Source organism: Mobula hypostoma, chromosome 20 (assembly GCF_963921235.1).
Source record: "Mobula hypostoma chromosome 20, sMobHyp1.1, whole genome shotgun sequence".
Lineage (NCBI taxonomy): Eukaryota > Metazoa > Chordata > Chondrichthyes > Myliobatiformes > Myliobatidae > Mobula > Mobula hypostoma.
Genome location: NC_086116.1, coordinates 44,694,845 through 44,711,058, shown reverse-complemented (window position 1 = coordinate 44,711,058; position 16,214 = coordinate 44,694,845). Strand labels below are relative to the sequence as shown.

The following is a 16,214-nucleotide window of genomic DNA, read 5'->3' as shown; positions in this document are numbered from 1 at the left end:
CTAAGTAACCATTCCTGCCCGAGCCATCCAAGTCTCTGTAATGGCCACAAGGTCATATCTCCAAGTACTGATCCATGCTCTCAGCTCATCTGCTTTGTTCATAATACTCCTTGCTTAAAATAGACACATCTCAAAACATCTGTCTGAGCGCGTCCCTTCTCTATCACCTGCCTATCCTCCCTCTCGCACTATCTCCAAGCTTTCTCTATTTGTGAGCCGACCACCTCTTCCTCTGTCTCTCCAGTTCGGTTCCCACTGCACAGCAATTCTAGTTTAAACTCTCCCCAGTAGCCTTTGCAACCCTCCCCGCCAGGATGTTGGACCCCCTGGGATTCAAGTGCAACCCGTCCTTTTTGTACAGGTCACACCTGCCCCAAAAAAGGTCCCAATGATCAAGAGATCTGAATCCCTGCCCCTGTTCCAATCCCTCAGCCACACATTTATCCTCCACCTCACTCTATTCCTATACTCATTGTCACATGGCACAGGCAGTAATCCCGAGATTACTACCCTTGTGGTCCTGCTTCTCAACTTCCTTCCTAACTCCCTGTAGTCTGTTTTCAGAACCTTCTCCCTTTTCCTACCTATGTTGTTGGTACCAATATGTACCATGACCTCTGGCTGTTCTCCCTCCCACAGTAGGATATCATGGACGCGATCAGAAATATCCCGGACCCTGGCACCTGGGAGGCAAATTACCATCCATGTTTCTTTCCTGCGTCCTGTCTGACCCCTAACTATAGAGTCCCCTATCACTACCGTCTTCCTCTTCCTTTCCCTACCCCCTCTGAGTCACAGGGCCAGACTCTGTGCCAGAGGCGTGACCACTGTTGCTTCCCCCAGGTAGGCCGTCCCCCCCAACAGTACTCAAGCAGGAGTACTTATTGTCAAGGGGGACAGCCACAGGGGTACTCTCTAGTATCTCAGAATCAGAATCAGAATCTTCTGACTCCTGCCCTTCCCTCTCCTGACTGCTACCCACTTATCTGTCTCCCCAGACCCCGGTGTGACTACCTGCCTATAGCTCCTATCTATCATCTCCTCACTCCCCCTGACCAGACGAAGGTCATTGAGCTGCATCTCCAGTTCCCTAACCTGGTCCCTAAGGAGCTGCAGCTCAACGCACCTGGCGCAGATGTGGCCGTCCGGGAGGCTGGGAGTCTCCCGAACTTCCCACATCTGACACTGAGCACAAAACACTGGCCTCACACACATACTTCCTATCTGTATTCTACACAGACAACCTACCTCTCCTTGATCCATTATTGCTGAAGCCCCGTTGAGCCAAAGCCTTCCTACTCTGCCTCCCTCTACTCTGTCGCCCACTCCTCTAGCGCCCGCTCTATAAAGCCATCTCCTTTTAAACTCTTCTCACTGTTCAATCTGGCTGACGTCCATGCGCTTGCGCAGTCGCGCCCCGATCAAACCGCTGAAGAAATAACTGTCTCCTTTTAAACTCTTCTCGCTGTTCTAACTTTGCTGATGACACAAACATAGGTAGAGAGTTGGTTGTGGAAGAGAGCCAAAAATACCCCACCAGCGTCTCAATGACCCTCGCCAAATTTTAGAGATACTTCATAATAAGGATCCTGCCTGGAGGCATCACGGATTGGTATGGCAACGTTCTGCCAGGAACTGCGAGAAACAGCAGAGCACAGTCCGTCAGCAAAAACCAGCCTTCCGTCCTTTCACTCTATTACTCCCTCAATAAAGCAGTCAGAATAATTCCTGTCCTGTCCAAGACCGAAAGAAGCTGCAGAAGATCGTGAACATGGTGCAGAACATCACACAAACCAATCTTCCGTCCTTGGACTCACTTTACACCGCACGCTGTCGGAGCAGTGCTGCCAGGATAGTCAAGGACACGAACCACCCAGCCACCACACTTTTCGTCCCTCTTCCCTCCAGGAGAATGCTCAGGAGCTTGAAGACTCGTATGGCCAGATTTCAGAACAGCTTCTTTCCAACTGTGATAAGACTGCTGAACGGATCCTGACCCGGATCTGGGCCGTACCCTCCAAATATCCAGATCTGCCTCTCGGTTTTTTTGCACTACCTTACTTTCCATTTTTCTATTTTCTATTTATGATTTATAATTTAAATTTTTAATAGTTACTATCGATTTGTACTCCAGGGAGTGCGAAGCGCAGAATCAAGTATCGCTGTGATGATTGTATACTCTAGTATCAATTGTTTGGCGACAATAAAGTGTAACTACAGGCACGATTCACTGTGGACATTTTCTCAAGGATCAGTGTATACTCAGTGCCCACTTTATTAGGTACCTCAAGATTCAACATATTGTGCAGAGATATTATTCAGAGATGCCCTTCTGCACACTGCTGCTGTAATATGTGATTATTTGCCATATACATAGATAGATAAATATACACATGTATCAGGATTTTGCTGTAGTGTGCTGGCCAGGGTGTGACATGTGACAAAAACATTCAACAATTATAAAGAATAAAGACAAATATATAGAATAAATATTTAGAGGTTAAGGTATGGATACGAAATAAAATGTGCATAAATGCACTATTACTAGCATGAATTTACAATGTAAACAGCATTATAAAAAGTGGTTTAAAGTATTTACAGTGCAGTGACGTGGGTAGTAGATAGAGGGGGGTGGGTGGGGCCTAACCAGAATGGTTGATCAGATTAACTGCCAAGGAGAGGAATCTTTTAAGATGGCATTAGGTTTTTTTTGTCTTAATAACCCTATACTGCTTTCTAGAAGAGAGATTTTGGAAAAGTCAGTTTGCTGGGTGGTTAGTGTCAACAGTGATTTTCTTCCCTGCCGCTCGGTGTCCTGGACACACACAAGTCTCTTCTCCCCACTCTCTTCCCCTCCTCCCATCGTGGTGGGCATGCTTTTGGCTCCAGAATGTGTGGTGACATTTGTGGGCTGCCCCCCCCCCCCAGCATTGGGCGTGTTGGTTGTCCACACAAACGACACAATCACTGTATTTCGCTGCATTTGGCTGAACATGTGATATGTAAATCTGAATTTGAATATAGACAAGATACACCTAGATGCCTCATGACAGATATTCTCAAGGTATTTGTGAAAGACAGCTGCTATTCAGGAGTTCAAAGGCAACGCAATAAATAAAAGCTGATTTTATAAAATGTCCCATAGACCTTTACAACTGTGAGAGTTCTTTTGAAGTAAAACCACCATTGTAACATAAGAAACACATTCGCACAAACCAATGTGATAATGGCAGATAATCTGCTTGAGGGGTGAATGCTGGTCAAGATACAAAGGGATAATTTCCCAACTCTTCTTCCGAACAACACTGTAGATCAAAATTTTTTTTTATTTAGAGATACAACACGGTTCCAGGCCCTTCCAGCCCAACAAGCCCAGCCCACTCAATTAGACCCATGTGGCCAATTAACCTACTAACACCTTTGTCTTTGTAATGTGGGAGGAAACCAGAGTACCTGGAGGAAACCCACGTGGTCATCAGGAGAATGGTGGTCATCCTTACAGACAGCAGTGGAAATTGAACATGGGCTACTGGCGCATTTATAACATCATACTAACTTCTACGCTACTGTGCTAGCCAAATCCTGACATCCCGTTCCCACAGCAAACTTTCTTCTTCTTCTACAGTGGAAGATTGACCAATTATTTTGTCAGTGTTTGGTGCTCGGGGATGTGATTTGAAACCACAACCTTCTAAGTCGGAGGTGAGAGTCCATTCTACTGAACTCTCACATGCACAACGGACTAGAAGGGTAGGAAGGTTGCATTAGCAGTGTTTCACAGGGAACAGATCATAATGCATGAAAAGGAATGTCATTGGTAACGCAAGTTCAAGGTATGTGTGACTTTCAGACCTACCATGGGCTCAATCAGTGGTTCCCAAAGTGTGCATCATTGCTCCTCCCTGGGGGCAGTGAGAGTTTGCAAGGGGATGATAAAGATAAATGGGGTGGTGAGGGGTGCTGGGTATCAAGGGGGCCAGTTGAGGGGTTACAGGCTTAATTTAAGGAACAAATTACCTACAGTATTATAAGCATTTGATCCTCAATGCCTCATAATTGATTACAATGATTATATAATCACTTGGTCTCTTGCTAAGCCGTTGTTCTCAGAGACCTTGCTCAAAAGTTGTTGAAAAGCAATGTGAGATTTCTGTATTTGGCATATCAAGACTTTTGGTTGCAGAAAGAAATCTCCGAGCTCTATCTTGCATCGTGGAAAAAGGTCAAGACATTCTTCATTGTCTTTCCAACAGCATACTCATTTCCATAGATGCTGCCTGGCCTGCTGAGAGCATTTTGTGTGCGTTGATCTTACTTAGCGGAGCAGAGTTTCAGAGCAGTCGCCCAACTTCTTTCAAAGCAATGAAACAGACTGCAAATTACTGAACGTGGGGATCTGAGAGTCCTGAGCGACATTCAGCCTGATGTTGAGAAGCTGATATCACTGCGTCAAGCTCATTCATCTTATTGAAAGGTGAAAAAGCAATGAAGTAGTGAATAGTTAGATGACAAATGCATGATCTAAAATTATTGATGAAAATAGTTTCTACTGTAATTAAAATAAAGAAATAATTTTACCTGAAGCTTTAAATGGATTTCAATTTTTTTTCAATAGAGTCTCTGCTTTGAATTTGCAGTTCCTATTTTCTTTCACTGTGCATCATAAATCACGATCCTTATAGTTTTTATGCAGTGGTTGGAAAGAGACAGCAGGGTGCTGGGGATGTAAGTTTGGGAGCCAAGGGGACGGTAACCCAAAGAAGTTTGGTAACCACTGGGCTAATTGGATCAAAATCTATGCCAGTCTCCTTCAAACTGGTATTTTATATAGTCTATTCATAACATGTGCACGAACACCTTGTTTTGCACAGTATTTTTCTCCAGTCTGGTTTAATTTATGTATAAATTATGTATGATTTATGTTCTGTGTGCTTGTTATGTTGGCATAAATTAGAATCCTTTTTCCCAGGTAGAAATGTGGAATACTAGAGGGCACAAATTAGAACATAGAACGGTACAGTACAGGCCCTTCAGCCCACAATGTTGTGCTGCCCTTTTAACCTACTCCAAGATCAAGTTCAAGTTTAATTGTCATTCAACCATACATCTGTGAAATCAGCCAACGAGACAACAGTACTCCAGGGCCAAGGTGCAGGACACAGTACCAACAGCCACACACAACACATAACAGACAGCAAGCACATGCAAGGTATCAGTAAAATACAGACACAAAAAATATATAGTCCATGAATGCTGCAGAAATCTGCAGGCGGCCACAATACAGTCTGCCTTCTGCCGAGCGAACACCGGGGAGCAACACAGACCCCAGCTTGGACACCGCACCACACCGCCTGCAGTGGAGCGCACCGACTCCAATGCCTCCCTCCTGGGCAACTGTAAACAGGTGACAGGGCAGCCTGAGGCCTAGTTCGTGCTATGACCGGAGCCATGCAGCTACCCCGGGGTCTGCCCCTGCCGTCTGCCAATAAATCAGTGAATCGAACTTGCAGGATTCCACATTAACTATGTCCAACAGAGTCTTGAGGTGACAAAAAAAAAGAGACTAAGATGATCTCTCGCTGTTAGACTGCACACCTTCACACACTGACACCTCGGACACCTATCTGACGCTGGTAGCAGCATAATCTGCACCAAGTCCAGCTCCTTCAGTTTCTCCGCCAACGAGCAGCTCACTAATGCGGTAGACCTGCCATACTTGACGTTCTTAATGTCCAGTAGGGTCTCGTGAACTTAAAGAATACACTTAAAAAGAGCAATAACACCTTTAGTTGACCCCATAGAAGCCGCTGCGATCAAAGCATTGCCTTCTTACCGGATAATCCAACACATGAATGAAAGAAAAATGGACGGCTCTGCACGAGGGAAGGGTTAAATTGATCTTAGGGTGGGTTAAAAGGTCAGCACAACATTGTGAGCCGAAGGACCTGTGCTATGCTGTACTGCTCTATGCTCTATGGCTCTTTTTGATGGGGAAGTAGACACATTTATAAAAACAAGTGAAAAGGCTTCGTGCTGGTAGAGTTGGAGTTTAGCCAAAAATCTTATCGACAAGTGCAGCAGGTTCGGAGCACTGATTGACCTATTCCCCCTGGCCGTTCGAATGTTTGTAATTAAGTGGATTAGCTGCACCCTGAACCCACTTCCACCGAATCACTGGAGCAGAAGGCATACTCACAGAATGTAAGCGATGACTCCGATAGACCAACAGTCGACCGCTTTGCTGTAGGGTTTCTGGGCAAGAACTTCTGGAGCTGTGAAAGAGAAGAAGCAGGTTTAATAGTAAAGGGTGCCGGAGAAGGCAGAGGTTCAGTGGTTGCCATGTCTCAGTAAAGACACTCAGATTAGTGGAGTTTCAGAGGTGAAGATCAGCTGAAGTAAAACATTTGTCTCCATCCACAAGTGATGCTGGTGTTATATAGTGTCATAGGGCACTACAGAACACATGCCCTTTGGCCCATCTAGGGCATGCTGAACTATTATTCTGCCTAGTCCCAATGACCCACACCTGAACCATAGCCCTCCACAACCCTCCTACCCATGTACTTGCCTAAACTTCTCTTAAATATTACAATCAAACCCCATCCACCTCTTCTGCTGTTCTAAGACTGTTCTGTTACTCAAACCACCAATTGTCTGTACAGTTGTAAATCACTGAATATTCACTTTATGCTTTTAATCTCAAGGGTTTCTCAATGCACAAAGACAACAGTGACTCTAAAGTGCAGAGATATTTTATAGTGTGGTAAAATATGGCTCCCTTCAGTGCATATCTGCTTCCCCATGAGATTGGTTGTGGGGCTCTAAAACGTAAGGCATTTAGAATCATAGTTAACGAGACAGAAACAGGTCCTTTGACTCACCTTCAACATCACCACCAGGTTCAGGGACAGTTATCACACTACAACCATCAGACTCCTGAACTGGAATGGATAACTGCCCTCATCTAAACACTGAACTGATACTCCAACCTACTAACTCACTTTCAAGGACTCTTTACGACTTGTGTTCTCAGTATTATTTTTATTTACAATTTGTCTTCTTTTGCACATTGCTATTTGTCAGTTTTGCCTTTTCATACTGTGTATAGTTTTTCACTTCTTTTTCCCTGTGAAGGCCCGTAAGAGAATTAACCGCAAGGTAGTATTTGGCAGCGGCCCAGTCCATCATGGGTAAAGCCCTCCCCACCATTGAGCACATCTACAATGAACACCATTGCAGGAAAGCAGCTTCCATCATCAGGGACCCCCACCACCCAGGGCATGCTCTCTTCTCACTGCTGCCATCAGGACGAAGGTACAGGAGCCTCAGGACTCACACAGCCAGGTTCAGGAACAGTCATTACACCTCAATCATCAGAGGGGATAACTGCACTCACCCCAACACTGAACTGTTCCCACAACCTATGGACTCACCTTCAAGGACTCTTCATCTCATGTTCTCAATATTTATTGCTTATTGTTAATTACTATTTTTTTTCTTTTTTGTATTTGCACAGTTGGTTGTCTTGTGCACATTGTTTTTTATCTGTCTTGTCGTGCGCAGTTTTACAATGATCCTACCCTGTTTCTTTGTTTTTTCTGTGAATGCCCACAAGAAAATGAACCTCAGGGCTGTATACGGTAACATAGATGTACTTTGATAACAAATTTACTTTGACTTTGATATGTACATATTCTGATAATAAATTTTCTTTGAACTTTGATTTACACCAGTCCTACATTAATCCCAATTACTTCATTCCCATATCACCACCTCCCTTCCCCCAAGATCCAGCCCCTTGCCTACACATGAAGTGTAATCTGCAGTGCCCAATCAACCCACCAACCCACACTTCTTTGAGGGGTAGGAGGAAACTGGTGAAAACTCCATGCAGCGGTGGAGATCAGGATCAAACCCAAGTCTTTGCCGCAGTAAGACAGCAGTTCTACCTGCTGTGCTGTCAACTCCCCTCCTCCAATGGAGGACACATCCCACGGGTACAGTAGAGCAGTGGATGTGGTGTCTATGGATTTTAGTAAGGTATTAACGTGTTTGACAAGGTTCCCCATTGTAGGCTCATTCAGGAAGTCAGGAGTCATCGGATCCAGGGAAGCTTAGTTTAGTGCATTCAGAAGGCAGAGGGTGGTAGCAGATGGAGCATATCCTGCCTGGAGGTTGGTGACCAGTGATGTTCCACAGGGATCTGTTCTGGGACTCCTGTTCTTTGCTATTGTTATAAGTGACTTGGATGAGGAAGTGTAAGGGTGGGTTAGTGAGTCTGCAGATCACACAAAGGCTGATGGTGCTGTGGATAGCGTGGAGGGTTGACGTAGGTACAACAGGACGTTGATAGGTTGCGGAGCTGGGCTGAGAAGAGACAGATGGGTTCAATCTGGAAATTTTTGAAGTGATAAACTTTGGAAGGTTGATTTTGAAAGTCGAACACAGGGTAAACGGCAGGATTCTTAGTAGTGTGGAGGAACAGAGGGATCTTGGGTTCCATGTTCACAGATCCCTCAAAGCTACTGTGCAAGTTGATATGGTGGTTCAGAAGGCCAGTTAATCAGCTTTGCCTTCATTAGTCTGGAGATTGAATTCAAGAGCCACGATGGAATGTTGCAACTCTATAAACTCTGGTTAGACTCTCCTTGGAGCATTGAGTTCAGTTCTGATCGCCTCACTATAGGAAAGATGTGGAAACTTTAGAACAGGTACCGAGAAGGTTTACCAGGATGCTGCCTGAATTAGAGACAATGTCTTGTGAAGATAGGTTGAGTGAGCCAGGGATTTTCTCTTTGGAGCGAAGAAGGATGAGAGGTGTACGCGATGATAAGAGGCATAGATCGGGTGCACATCCAGAGATTTTTCCCAGGGTGGAAATGACTAATACAAGGGGTCATAGTTTTAAGGTGATTGGAGGAAAGTATAGGGGAGACGTCAGAGGTTAGTTTTTACACACAGAATGGTGAGTGCATGGATCATGTTGTCGGAGCTGGTGGCAGAGGCAGACACATTAGGAACATTAAGGAGAATCTTTAATGATAAGCACATGGATGGATGAAAGAGGGCTATGTGGAAGGGAAGGTTTATATTGATCTTGGAGCAGGTTAAAAGGTTGGCACAATATTGTGGGCTGAAAGGCCTGGACTGTCTTCTGTCTTCAATATATCTTGGGTGCTAAGGGAGGAGATATTCAGTTAGGCAGTGGTAATGATTGAGGTAGACTAACGTAGGGAACCAATGTGCAACATTTATTCAGGAACGGGACTGGTTACTTCTCAAACTTCTTGTCCTCTTCCCCGCATCCTGTTTCATTTCCTGTTACTAAGCAACCATGTGTGTGAACATTCCAGGGTTTAGGAGTTCTCGTGGAGACTCCAAATGTCCTCCATATAGAGCCACATCTGCCACTGGAAATGCACGCAATACACTTCATAGAGTAGAGTATCAACGTAGCTGAGCTGTTAAGAGAATTTAACAGCACTGCATAGTTTTCATGTTTCATATGGGAATAGTCATGTTGGAAACACCGTGGAAGAGAAGCCTTTCTTCTACCAAAACTGAAAACCTCCTAGGGGTCTTTATTCTATAAATATTCAGAATGCATTACTGTATATTGTACAGCAATAAATGTAACATTAACTTAAGCATCATTCTATGAGGGGTGATTGATAAGTTCGTGGCCTATGGTAGAAGGAGTCAATTTTAGAAAACCTAGCACATTTATTTTTCCTACATTTACACACTTAGTCCAGCTGTTGTGGAGCATACGGATCCCTTCTTTGTAGAAGTCGGTGTCTTGGCCCTCCAGAAGGTGGTCCACAGCGGGGGTGATTGATAAGTTCGTCACCTAAGGTTGAAAGAGATGAGTTATTAACTTCAAACTTTCTGCATTTTCACCCAAAGAGTTGAACTGCACGTGCACATAACGAGAGCTGTATCTTATCTCCTTCTACCTTAGGCTACGAACTTATCAATCACCGTGACCACCTAGAGGTCCAAGACGCTCTCGTTACATGTACATGCAGTTCAACTCTTTGAGTGAAAATGCAGAAAGTTTGAAGTTAATAACTCATCTCCTTCTACCTTAGGCCACGAACTTATCAATCACCCCTGCTGTGGACCACTTCTACAAAGAAGTGATCCATATGCTCCACAACCGCTGGACTAAGTGTGTACATGTAGGAGGGGACTATGTTGAAAAATAGATGTGCCAGGTTTTCTAAAATTGACTCCTTCCATCTTAGGCCACAAACTTATCAATCACCCCTCACAGTAAAGGCAAAGCTGAGATGCAGTTTTAGGCACATCCACCATGACGTCATATCTCAGGCAGACACAAAGATCAAATTCTTTGAGCATGCTGAGCTAAGAGAGACCTTAGCATATTTCAGAGGCTTGTAAAGTACTTTATAACCAATGAAGTCCTTCTAAAGTCTGGATAGGATTGTAACATGGTGTAATGGCAGGTCTTGTGTGCACAGTAAACTTCCACAAGCAGCAATATGGTCGTCAGGTAATTTCATTTAGCAGAGACATAGGCCTTTGCCAACCATGCTAGACCCAAAATCCCACCCAGGCTTCAAGAAACTGCAGAGAGTTGTGGTCACAGCTCTGCACATCATGGAAATCAGCCTCCCCTCCATGCCTCAGTAAAACAGCCGACATACTCAAAGACCCCACTCACCCACAACCCTGATTCTCTGAATTACGCCCCCCCCCCAACCACTGGACAGTGAATGCAAAAGCTTGAAAAGCACCACCAAGTTCAAGGACAACTTCTATCCAACTGCTTAGAGACTCTTGAAGAGACTTCTTGTACAATCAAGATGAACCTTGATCTCTTAATCTACCTTGATGTGGCTTAGGCAACTTATTGTCTGTCTACACTGCACTTTCTCTCCAACTGTAACACTTTATTCTACATTCTGCTATCGTTTTCACTTTTATGAATTCAATGCACTGTTGTAACGAAACGATTGGTACGGAAGGCATGCAAAACAAGGTTTTTCACTACATGTAACAATGGTAAGACAATTGCCAATTAACTTTCCCCTGGCAAGAGGTCTTTTACATTGAATGGGTTCTCAACATTCCAGCAGAACCTTCGGTAGCGAGGCACAGTTAAGTCCCCGGACTTGTATTGAAGCTACTATGTCAAAGTCAAGAGAGTAACCCAGCCCACAGACCCGACCCAATCCTGTTACAAAGAAAGGGAGTTTGATATAAAGATTGTGAAGGCAGGCCTGTGTTCGGAAAGCAGATAGGCTGTATGAAAAGTGGAGGAACTCTGATAGGATTGAGTCAACATGGAAACAACGGTGGAAATGAACCCGGGTCGCTGACACTATTCTAGCATTACACTCACTTCTATTGTGCTGCAGAGTATTGTGTCTGCATGAAAGGCTTCTAACCTAGTCACTGGTCTCCAGCTTTGTCGTAACTATTAGCAGGTGGTTGGATCTACTTCAAGAAACAGGCAGGTCACATGGCCGAGAGAGAATCTCAAAGTTCGAGATTCAAGATGTCTCATTTATAAAGAGGACCAACTAAAATAACAGCCAAGGGATATCATATCACATTCTAGCCAATAGGTCAAAGGTGAAGGTCAATACTATGATCACTTTGACCAGTTCGACCTGCGCTTTTTGTTTTCTTTATCGTATAATTGTTAAAAATCTAAGTTAAATTTTTATTTTCTTGTTAATGTCATGTCTCTGATGCTTCTGCAGGTAAGTTACTCATTGCACCTGTACATGAACAGGTACATGGGGCAGCACGGTAGTGTAACACTGTTACAGTGCCAGGGATCAGAAGATCGGGGTTCAATTCCCGCTGCTAACTGTAAAAATTTTGTCTATCCTCCGCGATCACATGGGTTTTCTCAAGGTGCTCCAGTTTCCTTCTACATTTCAAAAAGACGCACAGATTAGAGTTAGAAAGGCCTGACATGCTATATTGGCACTGGAAGCACGGAGACCACTATGGGCTGACCCCTACATAACACAAGCAATGACACAATTGATGCATTTCACGGTATGGTATGCTTCGATGTTTTGATGTCCATGTGGCAAATAAAACTAATCTTTTATGTACCTACTTGTACATATGGCAATAAACTCATCTTTGACTTTGGAATGCATGGAGATCTATTCTGATGAAGGGTCTTCGACAAGAAAAATTAACTTTGTCTCTCTATCTGCAGATGCTGCCTGGCCTGATGAGTGTCTCCCACATTTTATTTCCAGTTTCTAGCGTCTGCAGCTTTTTTTCTGGTTTCCACATTGAAGATCACCTTGTACTGAGCCTATTCAAAACTTCAAAGAGAACGAAAAAAAAAGCTCTCAGTAGATCAGGAAGCATCTACAGGGAGAGAAACAGAGTTGATGTTTGCAGTTAATGACCTAAGTGTGGCTCTCAGTTGCATTTCAGATTTTCAGAGTCTGCAGTACTTTGATTTCGAACATTCTCTAAACGCTCATTGATATTTCTGATGGACACAGCCACTGGGTTTGATGAAAATGTATCGGCATTGACAATTGTTTTGACAGTTGTACTATTTCTGCTGGAACAGAAACCATTATCACATGTTTTTCCATGTTAACCATGTTCCCAGTTCTCAAGGGAAGCGTTGGAGCACGGGCTGAGGACGAGCTCTGAGAGAGTGCCAGAGAAACTGCTGTCCACCTTGGCTCATACAGGAGGATCGGTGATGTATAAAACTCTAAATGGAGGATTGCATACAGTTTTGATTGGCCTATTTATAGGAAGGATGTCGAGGCTTTGGAGAGGGTGCACAAGAGGTTTACCAGCATGTTGCCTGGATTAGAGGGCATGTGATATAACGAGAGGCTGGACAAACTGGGGCTGTTTTCTCTGGAGTGGAGGAGGCTGAGGAGAGATCTGATAGAGGCTTATAAGATGTAGAGAGGCATAAGGAGATTGGCAATATCTTTATCAAAAGATTGTAATGTCTAATACCAGAGGGCGTGCATTTAAATGAGAGGGGGTAATTTCAAAGAAGATGTGAGTTTTTTCACACAGAGAGTGGTGGCTGCCTGAAATGCAAATGCCTGGGGTGGTGGAAGAGGCAGAAACATTAGAGACTTTCAAGAGATATTTAGATAGGCACTGAATGTGAGGAAAATGGAAGGATATGGGTGCTGTGCAGGTAGAAGAGATTAGTTTAGTTAGCCATTTGATTACTAATTTAATTGGTTTGGGGGCTGAAGGGCCATTTCCTATACTGTACTGTTCTGTGTTCTGTGTGGCAATGTTGCCTGTGGAAAACACTGGGTAGATACTCCAAACATCTGAGCTTCGTGACACATTGAGGTTCCTTTAGTTACAGACAACATCAACACTGCTTTCAGTACTCCTGCTAAACTAACATCTGTCTTTGGCAACAGCTCGGCTCAAACCAACCCATTCACACAATATAACATCCACTGCAACTCATGCTCAGAATTTATGGGGTGTAAGACTGATATAAACCAGTCAGAGAATCTCAAGCTCAAACAGCCAGAAGGATTAATAATGATCATCAAACACACCCTGTTTGTTTGCTGTTTCAGCCACGTGGGTCAGACAGAGGATGCACTTGCGGCTTGACGTATCAGAGCGTAAGTGAATGAGCAGAGATTTGATGGCAGTGTGCAAGATGATAAGAGGCTGATTTAGTCTGACAGATCGACTGGATAGCCAGAGACTTTTTCGCAGGGTGGAAATAGTGAATATCAGGTGGTATAATTTTAAGGTGATTGGAGGAAAGTATGGGGAGGGATGTCAGAGATAGTTTTTTTACAAGGAGAGTGGAGGGTGCATGAATCACCCTACCAGGGGTGGTAGTAGAAGCAAATCCATTAGGGGCATTTAGGAAACTTTCAGATAGGCACATGGATGAAAGAAAATACGTAGGAGGGAAGAGCTAAGTTGATCTTAGAGTAGGTTATAAGGCTGGAACAACATTGTTAACTAAAGGGCTTTTACTAAGCTGTAGTGTTCCAGGTTCTATGTTCTAAAATGATGAGCATTGTAGACAGGGTTAATGTAAGCAGGTTTTTTCCACTGAGGTTGGGTGAGTCTAGAACTACAGTCATAGGTCAGGGAGAAAGATGAAATCTTTAAGGGGAACCTGAAGGACAAAGTTCTTCATTCAAAGGATGGTGTGACTGTGGAACTAAGTGGAGGGTGCAGGTTCGATTTTAACGTTTAAGATAAGCTCGGATAAACACCTCAACAGGAGGGGCATGGAGGGCTATTATCCAGATGCAGGGTCGATGGGGCCAGGCAGAATAACAGTTTGGCATGGACTAGATGGGCCAAAGGGCCTGTTTCTGTACTGTAGTGCTCTGTGGTTCTATGAAAGGCTGGAGTTGCACGGAGATTAGCGGATCCTGATGTCAGGGGCGAGACAGGTCCACAACCAGGTGGACTGAGTGCTGGGGGAGCTCAGTAACCTGGCGGAATTTTCCACTGTAATTTCTCACATCGTCCGTAGGCTTGTTGCTTCACGAGCTGAGTTGCGTTGAAAGCAGGACTCTCTGTGATCTTTGAGGGAATCACATCAGGAGCCAGACTCCATAAACTCCAATGTGCTTTCCTGATGAAATTCAAAATCCCCATTATATTATCTGAGGCATTTTCAGCCGTACTCATTAAATAAATGCGCAGAACATGATCCCAATTTGATTGAAGACTTACTTTGGGTTAACTGCCTTACTGTGGTTGCCATTAAGCAAGTTGCAATTCCGCAGAGATTAGGATAAATCAGGAGAAAGAATATTGTTTCTATTCTTTACATTGTTTGCATCCATCATAGGGGAACCAGTCTCGACAGAGTAAAAATTAGGTCAGACTTTGTACAGTTGCTTTGGGTTAACCCAGTGATTATTTGCAGATCTTTAGCCTGTTTTCAATCCCCCTTGCAATTGCCATAATGAATACTTCTTCAAATAAAACCCTAAATATTACTCTTCCGTTGAAATGGTGACAGAATATAATTGTAGTCAGCTTCCTTCGAGGTGCTTGAATGGCTGGCTTGGAAGCAGTCCCAATGGTGTAGGTGGACAAGGGGGAAAAGCAGGCAGAGGAGAAGAGGGAGGAAGGCACAGAATCAGAATGCTTATTACTGACCGATACGGCATGAAATCAGTTACTTTGTGCAGCAGTACTATAAAATTACAAAATAAATAAATAATGTTTAAAAGAAAGGGGTAACGAGGTGGTGTTCGTGAGTTCATTGACTGTTCTGATGGTGGTGGGAAAGAAGCTGTTCTGAACTGTTGAGTACGGGTCTTCAGGCTCCTGTACCTCCTCCCTGATTGTAATAGTGAGAAGGGGTGTATGGGGTGTCAGGGAGGGGTAGCACCTCTGGTGGGGGAACATGTTGCGTCCTTTTCAAGGTGGTTAGTCCACCTTTGGTCCCCACCTGGCACTCAGCTCTCACCTGTGGCTCCCCGTAGCTGTTCGCGTTCGACAGCGGCCACACCCCGGGCAACGGCTTCGACAGGCCGACTAAACCAGGTGAGGGTAGCCGACGGGTCTCAAACCGTCAGTGAGATAGGGAGTTGTCTATCCCAGCATGTGAAGACAGACTCCGGTGGATTGAGCGGACGAGACCAATGGAAGGTCCAACGGTCAAGAAGGCGGTCTCTGCAAGCGTCGTGGAATGTGTAGAGCAGGACAAGACACAGAAGATGTCCTGGTCATCCACTGTGCCTAATCCCATCTCCAGCCGTCTTGAATTCTGTCTTGCCACTGGATCCAGATGGGAATTGGGAAGAGAGAGTGAGGCTGACACTGGGCAACTCTCCCTCACTTAAATCCAAATCACGCGCTAGTCTTGACACCATCATAATGGTGTCGAGGTCCTCATCAACATCGACGATAGATGAACACAATAATGAGAAGAAGAGCTAACAAACACAAGGAGGTCTGTAGATGCGGGAAATCCAAAGGCAACATGCACTAAATGCTGGAGGAACTCAGCAGGTCAGACAGAATCTACAGGAAAGAATAAACAGTGGACATTTTGGCCCGAGACCCTTCTTCAGGAAGGCGAGATGTCCTGGATGGTGAGAATCTTTAATGATGGATGATGCCTTCTTGAGGCATTGCCTTTTGAAGATGTTCTCAATGGTGGGGAGGCTGGTGTCTCGATGGAGTTGGCCAACCCTCTGCGAACTCTGCCGATCACGTACACTGGAGCTTCC

General features: G+C 44.5%; 1 protein-coding gene across 3 annotated transcripts in view; it reads right to left on the bottom strand.

Moving 5' to 3' along the window:
• The window catches only part of camk1da (calcium/calmodulin-dependent protein kinase 1Da), a 314,363-nt gene that overhangs the window by 69,316 nt on the left and 228,833 nt on the right, over nt 1–16,214 (bottom strand). For all 3 annotated transcript variants that reach the window (XM_063072776.1, XM_063072778.1, XM_063072777.1), the window contains exon 6: nt 6,197–6,272. In XM_063072776.1, the coding sequence (XP_062928846.1) occupies nt 6,197–6,272 (76 nt within the window). The remainder of the gene's footprint in view (nt 1–6,196; nt 6,273–16,214) is intronic.